Source organism: Lepisosteus oculatus, chromosome 7, assembly GCF_040954835.1.
Source record: "Lepisosteus oculatus isolate fLepOcu1 chromosome 7, fLepOcu1.hap2, whole genome shotgun sequence".
Classification (NCBI taxonomy): domain Eukaryota; kingdom Metazoa; phylum Chordata; class Actinopteri; order Semionotiformes; family Lepisosteidae; genus Lepisosteus; species Lepisosteus oculatus.
This window is the reverse complement of record NC_090702.1, coordinates 809654-831814: the sequence shown is the minus strand read 5'-3', so window position 1 is coordinate 831814 and position 22161 is coordinate 809654. Positions and strand designations below refer to the sequence as shown.

The 22161-nt window shown below is 58.8% G+C and overlaps 1 protein-coding gene across 1 annotated transcript; it reads right to left on the bottom strand.

Moving 5' to 3' along the window:
- Positions 1 to 1729: 1729 nt before the first annotated feature.
- LOC138240694 (receptor-type tyrosine-protein phosphatase H-like) lies at positions 1730 to 16087 on the bottom strand. Its single transcript, XM_069191821.1, has 13 exons — positions 15807 to 16087; positions 15493 to 15581; positions 12155 to 12418; positions 10722 to 10955; positions 9596 to 9850; positions 8506 to 8784; positions 7804 to 8034; positions 6931 to 7188; positions 6355 to 6618; positions 5298 to 5570; positions 3560 to 3589; positions 2440 to 2524; positions 1730 to 2142 (listed from the first exon to the last, which is right to left on the bottom strand). Exons 4-13 carry the CDS (start codon positions 10723 to 10725, stop codon positions 2103 to 2105), a joined length of 1719 nt encoding a protein of 572 aa, XP_069047922.1. The 5' UTR covers positions 10726 to 10955; positions 12155 to 12418; positions 15493 to 15581; positions 15807 to 16087; the 3' UTR covers positions 1730 to 2102.
- Positions 16088 to 22161: the final 6074 nt, after the last annotated feature.

Below are 22161 nucleotides of genomic sequence, written 5' to 3'. Positions count from 1 at the left end.
GATCCCCTCCACCCCCACCAGTGCGCAGCCCCACCTGGATGATGGGACGGCAGCCATAGTGCGCCAGAACGCTCCCCACACACCAGCTCTCAGTGGGGAGGAGAGCAGAGTGATGGAGCCAATTCACAGAGGGGGATTATTAGGAGGCCATGATTGATAAGGGCCAATGGGGAATTTGTCCAGGACACTGGGGTGACACCCCTACTCTTTTCGAGAGACGCCCTGGGATTTTTAATGACCACAGAGAGTCAGGACCTCGGTTTTACGTCTCATCCGAAGGACGGCGCCTGTTTACAGTCTAGTGTCCCCATCACTATACTGGGGCATTAGGACCCACACAGACCTCAGGGTGAGCGCCCCCTGCTGGCCCCACTCACACCTCTCCCAGCAGCAGCCTCAGCTCTCCCAGCAGTCTCCCCTCCAGGTACTGACCAGGCCCACACTGCTGGGCTCCAGTGGGGCTGTGAGCTGGGTGAGAGCGCCCCCTGCTGGCCCCACTCACACCTCTCCCAGCAGTCTCCCCTCCAGGTACTGGCCAGGCCCACACTGCTGGGCTCCAGTGGGGCTGTGAGCTGGGTGAGAGCGCCCCCTGCTGGCCCCACTCACACCTCTCCCAGCAGTCTGCCCTCCAGGTACTGACCAGGCCCACACTGCTGGGCTCCAGTGGGGCTGTGAGCTGGGTGAGAGCGCCCCCTGCTGGCCCCACTCACACCTCTCCCAGGAGTCTCCCCTCCAGGTACTGACCAGGCCCACACTGCTGGGCTCCAGTGGGCAGCCAGTTGTGAGCTGCAGGGTGATATGGCTCCTGGCTACAGCATCCCAGGCCAGAGTGGCTAAGCACGTTAAATTCACGACACCTCCCGCCCGGGCCCCTGGCTGCCCCTCCCCTGATCAGTCGACCGCGGAAATACTCGTTTTCCCAGCCGCGGAAGAGTCAGGCCGAGATTCACAACTAGTGCGCTGCTGCGGGACTTGATCAATCCCCGGACTCTGACGTCCTGGGCCTCTGCGCCGTTTCTTGACTCGTCCTCCGCGCAGCGCTGTTGGGAGCACAGGCAGAGAGCCCCCCCGGCTTCAGAGCCCTGTGTCGCAGTGACGGGGGCCCGTATAGATATCCCTGCGGGCTTGCCCAGAGACCCAACACACCTCCACAGGCGCAGGTGTTCACGGAGAACTGCTCTCATGGGCAGGGAAGCAGGCGGGCTTTAAACAGGTCCCATGGTCCCTCTCTCACGCGTGTCCTGTGTCCACTCACTGTGTCCACTCAGCAGGCCTGGAAGGGCCCGGAAGAGGCCTCGCCGGACTAGGAATACCTGCAGTTTGTTTCCGTCTCAAGCCCGGGGTTCCACCTGCTGCTGCCGTGTTCTGGGAGCTGGGGGCGCAGCTCCGATCGGCCTTGTTGTTACCCGGCCAGCGGAGGGTTCGGCTGGGGCCCAGAGGGCGCGGTTCCGCCGCCGTGCGTGTCGGCCCGGCTCGCGGTCTGGTTCCGCCTTTAAAACCCGCCAGAGCGGAGCCGAGCCGAGCCGCGGGCCGAGCCCCGAGCGGCAGGCAGGGACAGAAAGACCAAGCTCCCGCTCTGAAAGTCTGGGAGAAATCCCCAAATCAGGGAAGACCACCAGGCTCGGGAAGACGCACCCCAGGACTAGCCCAGCGCCTCGTTTTCTGCTTCCGGGGGGCGTCTGATCTCCCGCGCCTCCACCAGCACCCCCCACACTCATAACACAGAGCAGACCGGCCCAACGTTTTATTTCGAGTCTGATTTTTATACATAGGCAACCCATCGAACCAGAGGGGAAAGTGGAGAAAAAAAATTCAAATGAAATCCGAAGAATTAAATTCGCACCAAACAACGACATTCGCGTGAAAACATTCTTAAGGCCCCACGTCCGGCAGAGGAAGGAGAATCGAGAGAAAGTTGGATCGGCGCTTCCTGCTCCTGTTCGAGGTCGTGTGAGCACCCAGATCGGGGCAGAAGACGGGGTGCGGGCTGGGCCGCCCCGAGCAGAGGCGTCGCTCCCGTCAGGGAGAGGGGAGCACCTCCACGGGGGTCTTCTTCTGTTGGTGTCGGAGCAGGAGGAGTTTGATTACAGGGGCCTGGAGCTTTAATCGAGGAGCTGGTCGGCGAGATCGTCTCCGCCGCGCCTGCGGAGCCGAGGGGAGAAACCGGTTAGCGATCTCGAGCGCCTGATTCCCCCCCGGTGCGAACAGGGTCATGTTGTGTTACGAGAGCTTCTGATTTGAAAAAAAAAACAAGAAACCGTTATTTAGAAAAGTCGACTTCACTGGCTGGGAGTGAGACTGTGAGAATCGTCTCGTGCGATTTTTCCTTAGGTGAAACCAGCGTTGTGTCTGAAACTCGGGCGCTTGTTAGAATCATCGCTCGACAGCTGATCCCCTAACGCAAGTGACCTTTCACCCTCCACAGCCAGCAGAACGTACCTGAAACGGCGCGTCTTCCTCCGACGAATGAGGAAGACGATCAGAGCGAAGACCACAAGTCCTCCGATCACCACCCCTGCAATCACTGGTGCAGAGAGAGTGAGATGGAGAGGAGTGAATCCTGGCACACTGACTGACTCACACTGGTATCTCTCTCTCTGTTTCACTACTCTGTCCCTCTGTTCACTGGTATCTCTCTCTCTCTGTTTCACTGCTCTGTCCCTCTGTTCACTGGTATCTCTCTCTCTGTTTCACTACTCTGTCCCTCTGTTCACTGGTATCTCTCTCTCTGTTTCACTGCTCTGTCCCTCTGTTCACTGGTATCTCTCTCTCTGTTTCACTGCTCTGTCCCTCTGTTCACTGGTATCTCTCTCTCTGTTTCACTGCTCTGTCCCTCTGTTCACTGGTATCTCTCTCTCTCTGTTTCACTGCTCTATCCCTCTGTTCACTGGTATCTCTCTCTCTGTTTCACTGCTCTGTCCCTCTGTTCACTGGTATCTCTCTCTCTGTTTCACTGCTCTGTCCCTCTGTTCACTGGTATCTCTCTCTCTGTTTCACTGCTCTGTCCCTCTGTTCACTGGTATCTCTCTCTCTGTTTCACTGCTCTGTCCCTCTGTTCACTGGTATCTCTCTCTCTGTTTCACTGCTCTGTCCCTCTGTTCACTGGTATCTCTCTCTCTCTGTTTCACTGCTCTGTCCCTCTGTTCACTGGTATCTCTCTCTCTGTTTCACTGCTCTGTCCCTCTGTTCACTGGTATCTCTCTCTCTGTTTCACTGCTCTGTCCCTCTGTTCACTGGTATCTCTCTCTCTGTTTCACTGCTCTGTCCCTCTGTTCACTGGTATCTCTCTCTCTGTTTCACTGCTCTGTCCCTCTGTTCACTGGTATCTCTCTCTCTGTTTCACTGCTCTGTCCCTCTGTTCACTGGTATCTCTCTCTCTGTTTCACTGCTCTGTCCCTCTGTTCACTGGTATCTCTCTCTCTGTTTCACTGCTCTGTCCCTCTGTTCACTGGTATCTCTCTCTCTGTTTCACTGCTCTGTCCCTCTGTTCACTGGTATCTCTCTCTCTCTGTTTCACTACTCTGTCCCCTCTGTTCCCTGGTTTCCCTTCTGTTCTTACCTGCTGGGTTATAGGCCTTTGCTGCAGGCACTGAGAAATAAAAAGAGATACAAAAAAGGAAGAAATTAGAATCACACCAAACTTTTAACCCCCCAAGAAAGTAAAGAACCCAGCAGACATGCAGTTTATTCCCCCACACACACGCCTGTGTTTAACTCAAAGACAGCGCAGCCATAAAGAAAACACAGCTCATGACAAGCCCTGCTTTTCTCTTCCAAACCTCAAACACAGAATTGCCCGAGCTTTCCAGAGACGTGGGTTGGGCTTAGGACAAAGGTTTCTCTCTCAGTGTGGCCCTTTAACGAGCTACATGCAAATTCTGTGTGACAGGAGCCCCGGCGCAGATAAGTGTGATGCAAGGTGGTTGCGATGAACAGACCTCACTTCCTTGTCTATTTTGTTGAGATGCAGTGGGTGGTGCCTCTTCACAGATGGAGAGAACACAGCACAACAGCTGCCTTGCTGGCCAAATTGCAAAATAAGCTACAGATATACAAAGACGAACAAGTAAGTTTGTCCTGATGAAGGCTTTTGTGCTGAAACATTGGCAGCTTTTTAAACAATGAGTGTATTTTGGAGTGTGCTTGCAGACGTCCAGATGATCCCGTTTCTTATGTTGTTTTTTCGATGGACAGCACCTTCGTGGCACACTTTTCTTCTGTTTGAAACGAGAGTCTGGCAGCCTAGAGGAGGGCTCTCTCAGCTCAGGTCCAGTAACTGAGGGCAGGACTGGGAACAGGACGACCTTGTAACTCTGCCTGGATAGCCCAGGCCTAGAGTGATCATGTTGGGTTCATTCGTAATTACAGTATGATCCAGTCCAGACTGGACCGGCCATCTCTGGACTGTAGGGGTACAGTGTGACCCAGACTGGACCGGCGATCTCTGGACTGTAGGGGTACAGCGTGACCCAGACTGGACCGGCCATCTCTGGACTGTAGGGGTTACAGTGTGACCCAGACTAGACCGGCCATCTCTGGACTGTAGGGGTACAGTGTGACCCAGACTGGACCAGTGATCTCTGGACTGTGGGGGTACAGTGTGACCCAGACTGGACCAGAAATCGCACACTGTATTACTATTATTATTGAGAGACAGGCTCACTATCTGTTCCTCAGGCTGGAACAGGAGATCACACACTATTATTATTATTGAGAGACAGGCTCACTGTCTGTTCCTCAGGCTGGGACAGGAGATCACACACTGTATTATTATTATTGAGAGACAGACTCACTGTCTGCTCCTCAGGCTGGGACAGGAGATCACACACTGTATTATTATTATTGAGAGACAGGCTCACTGTCTGTTCCTCAGGCTGGGACAGGAGATCACACACTGTATTATTATTATTGAGAGACAGGCTCACTGTTCCTCAGGCTGGGACAGGAGATCACACACTGTATTATTATTATTGAGAGACAGGCTCACTGTCTGTTCCTCAGGCTGGGACAGAAGATCACACACTGTATTATTATTATTGAGAGACAGGCTCACTGTCTGTTCCTCAGGCTGGGACAGAAGATCACACACTGTATTATTATTATTGAGAGACGGGCTCACTGTCTGTTCCTCAGGCTGGGACAGGAGATCACACACTGTATTATTATTATTGAGAGACAGGCTCACTGTTCCTCAGGCTGGGACAGGAGATCACACACTGTATTATTATTATTGAGAGACGGGCTCACTGTCTGTTCATGGTGAGACCCCAGGCAGTGGTCCTTCTGGGGAGTCTTACCTGTTTGGAAATGACTGGTGACGGCAGAGCTGTGAATCTTGGTCCCTTCCACCATGACGTAGCTCGACACAGAGGTGCTGTAATTCACCCCAGGGGTCAGGCCCTCCAGTATCACGCTGGTACCGGACACGTTGAGCATCTGGCTCGAACCGTTGGACGTAATGTAAGTCACCTCGAAGCCCGTGTAGTTTCCCTCTGTGATGGGCTCCCAGGAGATCCGGGCTCTGTCACCTGTGATGTCCTTCACTGTCACGTTCTTCGGAGTCTGGGGCGCTGAGAGCAGAGACACAGGAACGGGCTGAGACGGAGCCAGAGCCACAGTATTCGGTGCCACGTAAGGAATGTGCATTGTGTATGAAAATTGTCACACTGTACCCCTCCAGTCCAGAGATCACAGGTCCAGTCTGGGTCACACTGTACCCCTCCAGTCCAGAGATCACAGGTCCAGTCTGGGTCACACTGTACCCCTCCAGTCCAGAGATCACAGGTCCAGTCTGGGTCACACTGTACCCCCACAGTCCAGAGATCGCCGGTCCAGTCTGGGTCACACTGTACCCCCCTAGTCCAGAGATCGCCGGTCCAGTCTGGTCACACTGTACCCCTACAGTCCAGAGATCGCCGGTCCAGTCTGGTCACACTGTACCCCTACAGTCCAGAGATCGCCGGTCCAGTCTGGGTCACACTGTACCCCTACAGTCCAGAGATCGCCGGTCCAGTCTGGGTCACACTGTACCCCCACAGTCCAGAGATCGCCGGTCCAGTCTGGGTCACACTGTAACCCCACAGTCCAGAGATCGCCGGTCCAGTCTGGGTCACACTGTACTCCCACAGTCCAGAGATCACAGGTCCAGTCTGGGTCACACTGTACCCCTACAGTCCAGAGATCACTGGTCCAGTCTGGGTCACACTGTACCCCACAGTCCAGAGATCACTGGTCCAGTCTGGGTCACACTGTACCCCCACAGTCCAGAGATCGCCGGTCCAGTCTGGGTCACACTGTACCCCCACAGTCCAGAGATCGCCGGTCCAGTCTGGGGTCTGGGCAGCGGTGACTCACGGGTGGTGGCTGTACTGGTGACGTTGGGAGAGGTGTTCCTGCCCTGTCCCACGGTGGCCACGGCGACGGTGTAGGTGCAGCCGGGCCGCAGGTCGCCGACCTCCACCGCCGTGGTGCCGACCGCGGTCCTCGCCCTCTCCGGGGAGCAGGCGCCCGAGGCGTAGACCACGTAGCCCCGCACGCAGCCCCCCGCCTGGGGCCAGCTGACGGCCAGCACGTGGGGGCCGCGGGGGCGGGCTGTGACCTGGGACACGGCCGGCGCCTCTGTGGGGGGGAGAGGCGGGCAGGGTCAGCGCCGGGCCGGAGTCTGCAGCGTGCTCGCACCAGGACCCCCGCGGACACCCTCCTCCTCCTCCTCGCACCCTCCCTCCCACTTGCTCCTTCATCATCCCTCTGACCCGGCTGCCACCGAGCCATCCCGAAGAATCCCGGAGAATCCAGAGGGCGACCCCGGGCGATCCCGCCCGGCCCGGAAACCTCAGGGCCCGCCGCAACACAGAACCACCTGCCCGTTTCAGAACCGAGGCTGCCGGCTGGCGGAGGAACGCGCTCAGCCCGTTGCCCCGGGCGACTCACCGGTAGCGGCTGTGCTGGTGACCTCAGTGGAGTCTCTGCCCTCCCCCTCAGTGGTGACCCCTACAGTGTAGTTACAGCCAGGCTGCAGGTCAGGGATGTCCAGAGCAGTGCCAGTAGTGGACTTGGTGAAGCTCTGCAGGTCAGGGCCACTGACCGACACTCTGTACTGTTTGACACAGCCCCTGGCGCCCGGCCAGCTGGCGGCCAGCACTCGGGGCTTCACAGGGCGGACAGTGACCCCAGACACAGGGTCTGCATCTGCAAGGAAGAAACAAAACAGACAAATAATACAGGAAATCTGAGAGAGAGAGAGGGGTTAATACACACACACTGACTGGACACTCCAGTACATGAACACTGCACTGAGAGAGAGAGGGGTTCATACAGACACACTGACTGGACACTCCAGTACATGAACACTGCACTGAGAGAGAGGGGTTCATACACACACACTGACTGGACACTCCAGTACATTAACACTGCACTGAGAGAGAGAGGGGTTCATATAGACACACTGACTGGACACTCCAGTACATTAACACTGCACTGAGAGAGAGGGGTTAATACACACACATTGACTGGACACTCCAGTACATGAACACTGCACTGAGAGAGAGAGGGGTTAATACAGACACACTGACTGGACACTCCAGTACATGAACACTGCACTGCGAGAGAGAGGGGTTAATACAGACACACTGACTGGACACTCCAGTACATGAACACTGCACTGAGAGAGAGGGGTTAATACAGACACACTGACTGGACACTCCAGTACATGAACACTGCACTGAGAGAGAGAGGGGTTAATACACACACACTGACTGGACACTCCAGTACATGAACACTGCACTGCGAGCTCGGCAGACTCACCTATGGTCTTATTCAAGGAACACTGCAGTAACACCTGTGTTCCACTCTGGGCGTACAGGAAGACGGTGTAGGAACAGCCGGGGCTGAGGTCGGTGAAGGTGATCTTGTTTTTGTCGATTTTGCTGGTCTTCACCTCCTCCCCACGAACGGCGCTGGCGAGGTTGAACTGACCCTTGATCTCCCCTTCGATCGTGCCCTTGGTGGTCCAGGTCTGACTGGAGCAGTCCATCGCTGTGGGCAGAGAGCAGTGCCTGTTACACTGACCGGGGGCGGCGTGAGAGTTTGCTTCGTCTTTTAAACCCCTTTGACCCCTAGAGCTTCCTAGAGCACCACACTCGCAGGCGAGGAGAATCGTGCGTTTGTTCGAAATCCGATTCTCCTCGCAGAACGAGCTGGAGGATGAAAGGAAGCCTCCCAGCTTGAGGACCAGTGAGCCTGTCTCCCAATAATTCTCCATCTGTCCACAGTATATGTCAATAGTTTATAATATGTCTGTGTTGTAAATGTCTGTAATATGTCTGTACATTTTATTTGACTTTTATTTTTTGTTATTTCATGTGAATTTCATTATTTTATTTGCTTTGGCAACACTGATTGTACCCATCGGTCATGCTCATAAAGCACCTGGAATTGAAATTGAATTGAACTGAGAGAGAGAGACAGGCAGAGACAGTCAGAGGGAGAGGGAAGAGAGAGACGTACTTGTGACTGTGGAGAATGTGAATCCACTGCTGGTGTTCCCCTGCTCAGACACAGTGTAGAGAGTGAAGCTGTAGCGAGTCCCAGGAGAGAGCTGTCTGACCACCGCGGTCACCAGCTCTCCTGTGTCTGTTATACTGGAGTCTGTCTTGGTGCCGTTGCTGAACTCCAGCCTGTAGGAGTACTGAGGGGCCGAGCCACTGGACACTCTCTTCCACTGCAGGCTGACCTGAGTGTCCGAGCGGCCGGTCACCGTCACGGACTGGACGTTGGGCAGGACGGCTGGAGAGGCACAGAGGAGGCACGATTAAATTAGGACACTTTCTCCCCTTAAACTAACTTCTTCGACTCTCCCATCGTCTAACCTCTGTGTCCAGTTCAGGGTCACAGGGGAGCAGGAGTCTATCCCAGCAAGCACCAGGCACAGGGCAGGGTACAGCCTGGACAGGATGCCAGTCCATCACAGGACACACACAGACACACCAGGGCCAGTCCATCACAGGACACACACACACTCACACCACGGCCAGTCCATCACAGGACACACACACACTCAAATCACACACACTAGTGCCAGTCCATCACAGGACACACATAGACACATAGACACACACACACACTCACACCAGGGCCAGTCCATCACAGGACACACACACTCTCACACCAGGGCCAGTCCATCACAGGACACACACACACACTCACACCAGGGCCAGTCCATCACAGGACACACACACACTCACACCAGGGCCAGTCCATCACAAGTCACACACACACTCAAATCACACACACTAGGGCCAGTCCATCACAGGACACACACAGACACATAGACACACACGCACACTCACACCAGGGCCAGTCGATCACAGGACACACACAGACACACACACTCACACACCAGGGCCAGTCCATCACAGGACACACACACTCACACCAGGGCCAGTCCATCACAGGGGACACATACACAAAAACGCTGGGAGAACATGCAGACTCCACACAGACAGCACCCCAGGAGCCGAACCCAGATCAGGGTGACCCCCACCCTGGGCGTGCGACAGTGTGACAGGGGAGAGGGGTGGGGGGCGCCCCGACTCACAGGTCGCTCCAGAGCCCGTGACCTCCGCCGAGTCCCTGCCCTCGCCCTCGGTGACGACGCCGGCGGTGTACCGGGAGCCGGGCCGCAGCCTGGAGAAGTACAGGCCCGTGGCCGTGGTGTTGGTCCGGAAGGACCTCCCGGGCCCAGCGAAGGACGCCCGGTACCGCCTGACGCAGCCCGGGGCGCTGGTCCAGTTCACCGACAGCTCGCTGCTGCTGAGGAGGTGCACCGTGACCTCCGGCACCTGGGCGGCGTCTGGAAGAGAGAGAGAGAGAGACGGGCTCGCTCAGGCACACCCGGCCCGAGCCCGGCCAGCGGAGCCACAGGTCCAGTCCCTCGGCCCGGCCGCTGCAAAATCAGGTCAGTTCGCAAATTCGCAACAGAGCGCGAGACCGCCGGCCTTGTGGAAGTGCTGCCCGCCGCCGTGTTGCAGCAGAGCCCCTCGCTGCCCTGCCTGCTCCATCGTCCCCGCGGCCCAGGGAACGAGCGCGGGTCAGCCGCCCCTCCTGCTCCATAGTCCCCGCGGCCCAGGGAACGAGCGCGGGTCAGCCGCCCTGCCCGCTCCATAGTCCCTGCGGCCCAGGGAACGAGCGCGGGTCAGCCGCCCTGCCCGCTCCATAGTCCCCGCGGCCCAGGGAACGAGCGCGGGTCAGCCGCCCTGCCCGCTCCATAGTCCCCGCGGCCCAGGGAACGAGCGCAGGTCACGCAGCTGTGGGCAGGGCCAACCAGCGAGTCCTTCAAGAGCCCACTGGTCTCCAGTGTGCGAGGGTACAGGGTGCAGGGTACAGGGTACAGGGTGGGGGTACAGGGTGCAGGGTACAGGGTGGGGTACAGGGTACAGGGTGGGGGTGCAGGGTGCAGGGTGGGGGTACAGGGTGCAGGGTGGGGGTGTAGGGTGGGGGTACAGGGTACAGGGCGGGGTACAGGGTGCAGGGTGGGAGTACAGGGTGGGGGTGCAGGGTGGGGGTGCAGGGCGGGGGTACAGGGTGGGGTACAGGGTACAGGGTGGGGGTGCAGGGTGCGGGGTGGGGGTACAGGGTACAGGGTGGGGTACAGGGTGCAGGGTGGGGGTGCAGGGCGGGGGTACAGGGTGGGGTACAGGGCGCAGGGCGGGCGTCAGACTCACCCATGGAAAGGCTGAGGGAGCACTGCTCCAGCACCTGGGTGCCGCTCTGCACGAACAGGGCCAGGGTGTAGGTGCAGCCGGGGCTCAGGCCGGAGAAGGACACCCGCTGCCCGGCGATGGCGCCGCTGAGCACTTCCTGCCCGCGCAGGGCGGTGGCGAAGTTGAACTGCCCCTCGATCTCGCCCCGCACGGTCGAGTCGTCCACGGCCCACCGCTGGCTGGAGCAGTTCAGCGCTGCGAGAGAGAGAGACAGGCCTCCGTCACCCCTGAGGAAGAAGCCCCTCCCTCCTCCTCCTCGGCGTCATCGCTGCCCGCTGTGTGTTCTGACGGCCGTCCACGAAGACAGGGCAGCTGGGGCAGTGTTCTGCACTAGGACGCATCCGCCTCCGCCGTCATGGAGCACTGGGTTGTACTGGGTTGTACTGGGTTACTCGCCTGTTTGAATCTCAGCTGCTCTGTGTCTCAGCGCCCCACAGAAAAGACCATTCCCAACGTAACAACGCAAAGGGCTGCCTTGGCAGAGAGGCTTCTCCCTTGCTGTCTGCTCCAATGTCTCGTCCTCATCTGATCTAATCTCAGGGTGAACACCAGGGGGCGCCGGTCCGCCCAGCAGCACCGTGTGTGCAGATCTTCCAAGCTGGCTGAGGGCGCAGGAAACTGGGGTATCTGAATGTGTTGCTCACTAACCGGAACCTCCACTACACAATTAGTGTCTGGCCACGGGGACAGTGACACATTCCTGGTATCTGAACGAGCAGCTGTTGGTTTTCTCCCCGGCCTGATGGTCTGCTAAAGGCCCAGTTAGTTCATCGACCTGACGTGTTTTTTCCCGGGGGCGAGCGCTGGGGATCTGCAGACAGTGAGCAGGGCCCGGGCTGCTCTGAAACGCAGCCAGCGCCCAGCCGGACCGGGCGGGCCTGGGGCCAGGCCGAACGAATAAATACTGCAAACAAATAAAGGAGTTTCCACTCCGGGGGAAATATCGCAGACCACGACCAGGGCTAACGCAGCCTGCCCGAGCTCGGGACTCCTCCTCTTCCTCGCTGAGGTCTGGCGCAGTCGATGAGCCGGGGGCTCCCAGATACAGCCCCTGGTGACCCCAGAACCCGGCAGGTCCGCCACAGCCCTGAATGGTGCTGGTGTCTTGCTCACTGGACCACTTGGGCCCTTCTCCAGTAATTGCAGGCGGCTCTGAGAAGAGCTTCATGAGTCACTAAGGCACGATCATGGCTTCTGCAGCCGTGAAGGCACAGAGCCAGGGGCGTTCTCCAGGGGAGGTTTCTGATCGGGAACAGGTGATCATGAACAGGTGACAGGGAGGGAGAGAGAGGCAGGGAGAGGGAGTTAGAGGGAGACAGAGAGGGAGGGAGAGAAGGATAGAGAGAGACAGTCAGAGGGAGAGTTAGAGAGGGAGAGGGAAGAGAGAGACGTACTTGTGACTGTGGAGAATGTGAATCCACTGCTGGTGCTCCCCTGCTCAGACACAGTGTAGAGAGTGAAGCTGAAGCGAGTCCCAGGAGAGAGCTGTCTGACCACTGCGGTCACCGGATCTCCTGTGTCTGTTATACTGGAGTTTGTCTTGGTGCCGTTGCTGAACTCCAGCCTGTAGGAGCTGTTGGACACCCTGCTCCACTGCAGGCTGACCTGAGTGTCCGAGCGGCCGGTCACCGTGACGGACTGGACGTTGTCCGCGGCAGCTGGAGAGACACAGAGGTACGGAGATATACGAGCGCAGGTGGCAACGAGAAAACATTGCAAAACAATGCACCATACAGACTCTGAGCTGACGTGGAAACACACAGACACTCGTAATATCCAAAGTAGCAGAGGAGCACTGGAGCAGAGGGACACAGCAGTTATTGTTATTTAAGTGATATCTTTGTGATTTCAATGACAGAATAGTGATTTCAGTGACAGAATAGTGCTTTCAGCAATAGAACAATGATTTCAGTGACAGAATAGTAATTTCAGTGACAGGATAGTGATTTCAGTGACAGGATGGTGATTTCAGTGACAGAGAGTGATTTCAGAGAGAGGATAGTGATTTCAGTGACAGGGTGATTTCAGAGAGAGGATAGTGATTTCAGTGACAGAATGGTGATTTCAGTGACTGAGGGTGATTTCAGAGAGAGGATAGCGATTTCAGAGCCAGAAGAGTGATTTCAGTGACAGAGGGTGATTTCAGAGAGAGGATAGTGATTTCAGTGACAGAGGGTGATTTCAGAGGCAGAATGGTGATTTCAGTAACAGAGGAGTGATTGTAGTGACAGGACAGTGAGATGGTGGATTGTGGGTCTGGCTGTTTTCGCTCGGAGAACAACAATTTAGCCATTGAGTTCACAGTGAAGACAGATCCTCAGAGCAGGGCTGTAACCCGTCTTCAGTTCTCACGAAGTCATACTCACGCAGTGTCTCGGCCTGGGAACACGAGAGACAGAAAAACACTTCGTTACTCGGAAACAGCGCCAGACGGAGCCACACAACAGGTCTCCCTGGGTGACAGTGGAGAAGGAATGTGGCAGAGATGTCTGGAATGCACTCTGATGGACAGACATCAGTATGAACTTCAGCAACACGCGCAGAAAATACCAGGAACTTAACTCCTGACATGCACACGCACAACGTTCCCAGGGTGTGGTCTGATGAGAACCAAACTCTTGTGCAAAAGATTAAACTGCACTGATCAATCAGACTGATTGACACTCTGTAACAGTGTGACCCACCATTGGACCAGCTGTCCTCCTGCTCCGGCAAGACTGGACCTGAACCACTGGTCCTCCTGGTCCAACAAGACTATACTTTAACACCCGAACCAGCTCATCCGCTGTTAAACTCTCTGGAATGTTTGAGGTGCCTGTAAAGTTCAATACTCCATTCAAACAGTTTTATAAAGAAAACTGTGCTGTACTGCAGACACACTGACCCCTCCAGGACCAGGACTGGACAGCCCTGCTGCAGACACACTGACTGACCCCTCCAGGACCAGGACTGGACAGCCCTGCTGCAGACACACTGACCCCTCCAGGACCAGGACTGGACAGCCCTGCTGCAGACACACTGACTGACCCCTCCAGGACCAGGAATGGACAGCCCTGCTGCAGACACACTGACTGACCCCTCCAGGACCAGGACTGGACAGCCCTGCTGCAGACACACTGACCCCTCCAGGACCAGGACTGGACAGCCCTGCTGCAGACACACTGACCCCTCCAGGACCAGGACTGGACAGCCCTGCTGCAGACACACTGACTGACCCCTCCAGGACCAGGACTGGACAGCCCTGCTGCAGACACACTGACCCCTCCAGGACCAGGACTGGACAGCCCTGCTGCAGACACACTGACTCCTCAAGACCAGGACTGGAGAGTCCTGCTGCAGACACACTGACTGACCCCTCCAGGACCAGGAATGGACAGCCCTGCTGCAGACACACTGACCCCTCCAGGACCAGGACTGGACAGCCCTGCTACAGACACACTGACTGACCCCTCCAGGACCAGGACTGGACAGCCCTGCTGCAGACACACTGACTGACCCCTCCAGGACCAGGACTGGACAGCCCTGCTGCAGACACACTGACTGACCCCTCCAGGACCAGGACTGGACAGCCCTGCTACAGACACACTGACCCCTCCAGGACCAGGACTGGACAGCCCTGCTGCAGACACACTGTCCCCTCCAGGACCAGGACTGGACAGCCCTGCTGCAGACACACTGACCCCTCCAGGACCAGGACTGGACAGCCCTGCTGCAGACACACTGACTGACCCCTCCAGGACCAGGACTGGACAGCCCTGCTGCAGACACACTGACTGACCCCTCCAGGACCAGGACTGGACAGCCCTGCTGCAGACACACTGACCCCTCCGGGACCAGGACTGGACAGCCCTGCTGCAGACACACTGACCCCTCCGGGACCAGGACTGGACAGCCCTGCTGCAGACACACTGACCCCTCCGGGACCAGGACTGGACAGCCCTGCTGCAGACACACTGACCCCTCCGGGACCAGGACTGGACAGCACTGCTGCAGACACACTGACCCCTCCAGGACCAGGACTGGACAGCCCTGTTTCTCATGTTGTCTTGTGACTGCAGGTTCCCACACAGAAGTACCAGGGTTTCCCCTGTATCGCGTGATAACAACCCTGGCTTCCATATCGTGAGCACAGGCTAACCAGCCTTTGAGAAGACCGGTGCTTTCCACAAAAACCCTCAGTTACACTTCCCCTGTCTGGGAAACCCTTGCGCGCTCAGCCTGCCGCCTGGGAGGATTCGAATGTGCAAAAGCCGAGTACACGTTTGAGACACCAGCACTGTGCTGCGGCCGCAGCTTCCTGCTGCGGTGAAGTCGCTGAGTCTGCCCCCCCCAGCAGACGGAGCCTCAGTCTGCGCGTTAACTGGCCTTCAGAAACCCGGCTGCACCAGCTCATCGCCCCACTGCGCCCGAGCAGCCAGCCTGCTGCGCGGTGGAGCACCTCCGGCGAAGCAAACGGACCTGCCGGACCACCGGGACAGACAGCTGCCCGTTGCTCAGGTGCATCAGGAATAGGAGCGACGCCCAGCATTCCTCTCACTGCCGAAAGCAGCGCTGCAGCCACAGTCCTCCTCCTGTTCATAACTCTGCTGTTTTCGTACACATTCTAAGCCCCGTGCCCAGCTCAGCTGGAGTCTGTCCCAGCGAGCCGCGGGCACAGGACGCCAGTCCGTCGTCTGCCCCACGTCCCTGTGAGACAGGTCTGATCAGGTTTGTCCTCGGGCGCCTCACTTACCCAGACCTGCGCGCCGCACAGACACAGCAGCAGGAGAGCTGGCCCCATCCCGCAGAGCCGCGACAGTGACCAGGTCCCTCGATCGCGGTGCACTCGACTGTCCCTGTCCCCCTCCCCCTGCGGCTCTCTGTACCCCTTCTCTCCGTCTGTCTCTCTCGCGGTTTCTCCCTCTCGCTGTGTTTCTCTTTCTGTTTCTCTGTTTGTCTACCCGTTTCTCTGTTTTCTTGTTTCTCTGTCTCCCTCTCTCTGTCTGTCTGTCTCTCTCAGTGTTTTCCTGTCTCTGTCTCTGTCTCTCTCTGTCTGTCTCTCTGTTTCCCTGTCTCTCTCTGTCTCTCTCAGTGTTTCCCCGTCTGTCTGTCTCTCTCTGTCTCTGTCTCTCTGTGTTTCTGTCTCTCTCTGTGTTTCTCTGTCTGTCTCTCTGTGTTTCTGTCTCTCTCAGTGTTTCCCCGTCTGTCTGTCTCTCTCTGTCTCTGTCTCTCTGTGTTTCTGTCTCTCTCTGTATTTCCCCGTCTGCCTGTCTCTCTCTGTCTCTGTCTCTCTGTGTTTCTGTCTCTCTCTGTGTTTCTCTGTCTGTCTCTCTGTGTTTCTGTCTCTCTCAGTGTTTCCCCGTCTGTCTGTCTCTCTCTGTCTCTGTCTCTCTGTGTTTCTGTCTCTCTCTGTATTTCCCCGTCTGCCTGTCTCTCTCTGTCTCTGTCTCTCTGTGTTTCTGTCTCTCTCTGTGTTTCTCTGTCTGTCTCTCTGTGTTTCTGTCTCTCTCAGTGTTTCCCCGTCTGTCCGTCTCTGTGTCTCTCTCTGCCGACTCTGTTGTCGTCTCAGTGATGATTTTCAGCATTTCCGTGTCTCTCTCTCTCTCCCTCCCTCTCTCTCTCCGAAGGCGTGTCATGACTTCCTGGCAGTGCGTGTTCAATCTTGTGGGCAGTGAGAGTGAAGGAGGCAGGGTGGGGGGGGCGCCGCGGGCCCGGGTGGGGACGGAGACCTGCCCTCTCCCCCCGCCGGCGCCGGGCCTGCAGAACCGGTTCTGCCGGAGGAGGACGGGGAGGGAGGGGGGGTGCCCTTTCTCTCAGTCTTTCGCGTGGGGGGAGGGGTGGGGGAGCCGGCGGCCCGCGGGCCTCAGAACCGGAATCGCAGCTCCCGGGGAACCACGCAGGACAGGACCGCTCAGCACCAGGGCCACCGTGGGCCCAGGGGGGCCCCGCTGCCGTTCAGACCCCCTCCAGGACCGCCTGTCCCACACACTGACCCCCTGTCGGGGGAGTCTGCGCGTCCCTGTTGGGCTCATGATCTGCTCCCCTGAGGCCCGAGCGGCCACACCAGCTCTCCCGCACCCCCCCAGCTCAACGGGCGGCCCCTGAGCCCTGACCTTGTCCCGTCCCCCCTGCCCGGGGCTCGCAGGGAGACACTGAGCCCTGACCTTGTCCCGTCCCCCCTGCCCGGGACTCGCAGGGAGACACTGAGCCCTGACCTTGTCCCGTCCCCCCTGCCCGGGACTCGCAGGGAGACACTGAGCCCTGACCTTGTCCCGTCCCCCCTGCCCGGGGCTCGCAGGGAGACACTGAGCCCTGACCTTGTCCCGTCCCCCCTGCCCGGGACTCGCAGGGAGACACTGAGCCCTGACCTTGTCCCGTCCCCCCTGCCCGGGACTCGCAGGGAGACACTGAGCCCTGACCTTGTCCCGTCCCCCCTGCCCGGGACTCGCAGGGAGACACTGAGCCCTGACCTTGTCCCGTCCCCCCTGCCCGGGACTCGCAGGGAGACACTGAGCCCTGACCTTGCCCCGTCCCCACTGCCGGAGAGGCTGCCCCCTGGGACCCCGCTGCTCCCAGCGAGCCAGTGAGGAGCGCAGGCCGCACTGGGCAGGGCGCTGGAGAGACTGGCTCACTCTGACTCTGCACCAGATCCTCATGTTCACAACCACTCTCTCCCTCTCTCACTGTCTCTCACTCTCTCTCACTCTGCACCAGATCCTCACGTTCACAACCACTCTCTCCCTCTCTCACTGTCTCTCACTCTCTCTCACTCTGCACCAGATCCTCACGTTCACAACCACTCTCTCCCTCTCTCACTGTCTCTCACTCTCTCTCACTCTGCACCAGATCCTCACGTTCACAACCACTCTCTCCCTCTCTCACTATCTCTCACTCTCTCTCACTCTCTCTCACTCTGCACCAGATCCTCACGTTCACAACCACTCTCTCCCTCTCTCACTGTCTCTCACTCTCTCTCACTCTGCACCAGATCCTCACGTTCACAACCACTCTCTCCCTCTCTCACTGTCTCTCACTCTCTCTCACTCTGTCACTCTGCACCAGATCCTCACGGTAATAAACACTCTCACTCTCTCTCACTCTCACTCACTCTGCACCAGATCCTCACGGTAATAAACACTCTCACTCTCTCACTCTGACTCTGACTCTGCACCAGAGGGAGTGAGAGTGTTAATTACCGTGAGGATCTGGTGCAGAGTCGGAGTCAGAGTGAGAGTGTTTATGAATGTGAAGACGGGGGACATTGACGTCTCCTGCAAAAACCACCACTTCCTCCCTACTCCTCCGTTCCTGACGTCACCCACTTCCTGTTGACTGATACAGGTGCCGAGAGGCGGCCCAGAGGCTTCCTGGCGCAGGAGAGCCCCCTCCCCCCTCCCCCCGAACCCCCCCCTGTCCTCTGGTGTCTGGCTGGTGGTCTTCAGTACCAGAGAGGGGGGTGCCCCCTCCAGCTGCCCAGACGTTTCCGTGCTGCCCCCCCCAGGAGTTTCTCTGGCGAAGCGTGTCGCTCCGCTCCCAGAAACTGGGGGTCGGATCTCGGTCTGTCCACGGCCTTTCACCCGGCACGAGACTCGCGGGTCACCCCAGGGTGTCGCCCCGGGGGGGGGATCTGTCTCCGAGATCCCCGAAGCTTGGGGACCCCAGTTCCCTGAGCAGCACCCCTTTAGAAGCCCGGCATCTCAGCCTTCCAGAGCGCGGGAGGTCGGGGTGTGATATCGGAATACGCCGGGAACACGCGGCCTGGAAGAGCCCAGAGAACTGGGCTGCCAGCGCGATCCGGACTTCGATCTTTCGGAGGGGCGATATCTGCACTTCCTTGTTTGTGCTGCAAATATGCCGGAGTCTCCGAGGGCAACACTGATAACGAGCCGGGAATGGCACAGGCCGGCACCCAGGAGAGCTCCCGCCTGTCTCAGGCTCCTCGCACCCGAGCTCCCACCTGTCTCAGGCTCCTCGCACCCGAGCAGCTCCCACCTGTCTCAGGCTCCTCCCACCCAAGCTCCCACCTGTCTCAGGCTCCTCGCACCCGAGCTCCCACCTGTCTCAGGCTCCTCCCACCCGAGCTCCCACCTGTCTCAGGCTCCTCGCACCCGAGCCCCCGCCTGTCTCAGGCTCCTCGCACCCGAGCTCCCACCTGTCTCAGGCTCCTCGCACCCGAGCAGCTCCCACCTGTCTCAGGCTCCTCGCACCCGAGCTCCCACCTGTCTCAGGCTCCTCGCACCCGAGCCCCCACCTGTCTCAGGCTCCTCGCACCCGAGCTGCTGCTCCACAGAGCTCCCACCTGTCTCAGGCTCCTCACACCCGAGCTCCCACCTGTCTCAGGCTCCTCGCACCCGAGCTCCCACCTGTCTCAGGCTCCTCGCACCCGAGCTCCCGCCTGTCTCAGGCTCCTCGCACCCGAGCTCCCGCCTGTCTCAGGCTCCTCGCACCCGAGCTCCCGCCTGTCTCAGGCACCTCGCACCCGAGCTCCCGCCTGTCTCAGGCACCTCGCACCCGAGCTCCCGCCTGTCTCAGGCTCCTCGCACCCGAGCTCCCGCCTGTCTCAGGCTCCTCGCACCCGAGCTCCCGCCTGTCTCAGGCTCCTCGCACCCGAGCTCCCGCCTGTCTCAGGCTCCTCGCACCCGAGCTCCCGCCTGTCTCAGGCTCCTCGCACCCGAGCTCCCGCCTGTCTCAGGCACCTCGCACCCGAGCTCCCGCCTGTCTCAGGCACCTCGCACCCGAGCTCCCGCCTGTCTCAGGCTCCTCGCACCCGAGCTCCCGCCTGTCTCAGGCTCCTCGCACCTGAGCTCCCACCTGTCTCAGGCTCCTCGCACCGGAGCTGCTGCTCCACAGAGCTCCCACCTGTCTCAGGCACCTCGCACCCGAGCTCCCACCTGTCTCAGGCTCCTCGCACCCGAGCTCCCACCTGTCTCTGGCCACCTCGCACCCGAGCTCCCACCTGTCTCTGGCCACCTCGCACCCGAGCTCCCACCTGTCTCAGGTCTAATAAGACTGACTGGACTGGCGTACCCCAGGACGAGGGCTGGTGATCCTCTGATTTAGGGGTGACCCACAGGACTGACTGGATCGGGGTACCCCAGGACCAGGGCTAGAGACCCTCTGATTTAAGGGGGCCCTACAGGACTGACTGGACTGGGGTACCCCAGGACCAGGGCTGGAGACCCTCTGATTTAAGGGGGCCCACAGGACTGACTGGACTGGAGTACCCCAGGACCAGGGCTGGAGACCCTCTGATTTAAGGGGGCCCACAGGACTGACTGGACTGGGGTACCCCAGGACCAGGGCTAGAGACCCTCTGATTTAAGGGGGCCCTACAGGACTGACTGGACTGGGGTACCCCTATTGTAACTCTTCTCCATGAAGCTGGTGAAAATGTATGTGAATGTTTATTATTCTTGTAACTTCTCTATTAAACTTGTGACTGCGCATGTGAAAGTCCTCTCCTTCTTGTAACTTCTCTATTAAACTTGTGTGGGAAAGTTTACTCTCTGCTGTAACTCTGCTCTCAATGTGCGTGTGAAAGGTAGTGCTATAAAACATAGTTTACTCTCTGCTGTAACTCTGCTCTCAATGTGTGTGTGAAAGGTAGTGCTATAAAACATACTGGTGCTATAAAACAGCCATAAAAGAAAAGGCAGTGCTGTTTGATGGGTTGGTCACTGAATGTGTCTCCCGTGCCAGCGACAGAAGGGAGCCCCCTGTGTCTGCAATGTGGCCCTTGAGGAGTCGAGGGTGGGTGTGTCTCTCTCGTAGGTATGGGTGTGTTGGACTGGGGGGTGGGTGCGTCTCTCTCGTGGGTATGGGCGTGTTGGACTAGGGGGTGTCTCTTGTAGGTATGGGCGTGTTGGACTGGGGGGTGTGTCTCTTGTAGGTATGGGCGTGTTGGACTGGGGGGTGTGTCTCTCTCGTAGGTATGGGAGTGTTGGACTGGGGGGTGGGTGTGTCTCTCTCGTAGGTATGGGCGTGTTTGACTGGGGGGTGGGTGTGTCTCTCTTGTAGGTATGGGCGTGTTGGACTGGGGGGTGTGTCTCTCTCGTAGGTATGGGCGTGTTGGACTGGGGGGTGGGTGTGTCTCTCGTAGGTATGGGCGTGTTGGACTGGGGGGTGGGTGTGTCTCTTGTAGGTATGGGGGTGTTGGACTAGGGGGTGTGTCTCTTGTAGGTATGGGCATGTTGGACTGGGGTATGGGTGTGTTGGACTGACATCTCATCTGAAGGACGGCGCCTGTTTACAGTGTAGTGTCCCCGTCACTATACTGGGGCATCAGGACCCACACAGACCGCAGGGTGAGCGCCCCCTGCTGGCCCCACTAACACCTCTCCCAGCAGCAGCCTCAGCTCTCCCAGCAGTCTCCCCTCCAGGTACTGGCCAGGCCCACACTGCTGGGCTCCAGTGGGGCTGTGAGCTGGGTGAGAGCGCCCCCTGCTGGCCCCACTCACACCTCTCCCAGCAGTCTCCCCTCCAGGTACTGGCCAGGCTCACACTGCTGGGCTCCAGTGGGGCTGTGAGCTGGGTGAGAGCGCCCCCTGCTGGCCCCACTCACACCTCTCCCAGCAGTCTCCCCTCCAGGTACTGGCCAGGCCCACACTGCTGGGCTCCAGTGGGGCTGTGAGCTGGGTGAGAGCGCCCCCTGCTGGCCCCACTCACACCTCTCCCAGCAGTCTCCCCTCCAGGTACTGGCCAGGCCCACACTGCTGGGCTCCAGTGGGGCTGTGAGCTGGGAGCTGCAGGGCGATATGGAGGCTGGCAGGGCGGGCGTGCTGCAGCTCCGACTTCAGTGCTTGTATTTTTAACGAAGGTTTACCGTGCTGTAGCTGAGAGTTCTACGGTGTCACAGTGCGGGTCGGTGTGTCAACTGGTCCAGCCGAGACCAGTAACCCCCCCGCCTGGGCCCAGCAGCAGCGGTGAGGGTTATGGGAGAGCGGCCACGCTCCTCCTCGCACACGTCCCGCGGAGAGTCCACCATCAGACGAGCGGAGGAGGCTATATCGCTCCTCCGGAAAACACTTCGGGGCTCCCACGGGCGGATCACAGAGGTACAGATACTCACGCGTCCCCTCCTCGATGACAGCAGGGAGCGCCCCGAAACCGCCCGCCACGCCCTCACGGGCTCCCTGCGCCATCGCAACGGGACACCCGCGGGCGGCGTCACGCTCGGAGGCGCAGGAGACGCGCGTGCCCCTCGAGATCGACCTCGACGCTCCACCTGCACGGGCCGGCGTCCCCTCCCACCCAGGGGGCGGCCCTCTCGGCCCCGGGCCGCACCGTGTGCGGTTTCCGGACCGCCCCGCCGGCCCACCAGAAGCGCTCGCCCCCCGAGCGGGGCCCGGCTCGACCCCAGGACTCGGAGCCAGGCGCCAGGTCTCGGCCCAGCGGGGGGAGTGGGGCGTGTGACACTCGGGCC

Coding starts and splice junctions, on each gene's coding strand:
- LOC138240694 (XM_069191821.1), bottom strand. Junction 6,619..6,930: donor CACCAGCACAGCCGCTACCG/GTGAGTCGCCCG, acceptor TCCCCCCCACAG/AGGCGCCGGCCGTGTCCCAG. Junction 2,143..2,439: donor AGGAAGACGCGCCGTTTCAG/GTACGTTCTGCT, acceptor TCGGCTCCGCAG/GCGCGGCGGAGACGATCTCG.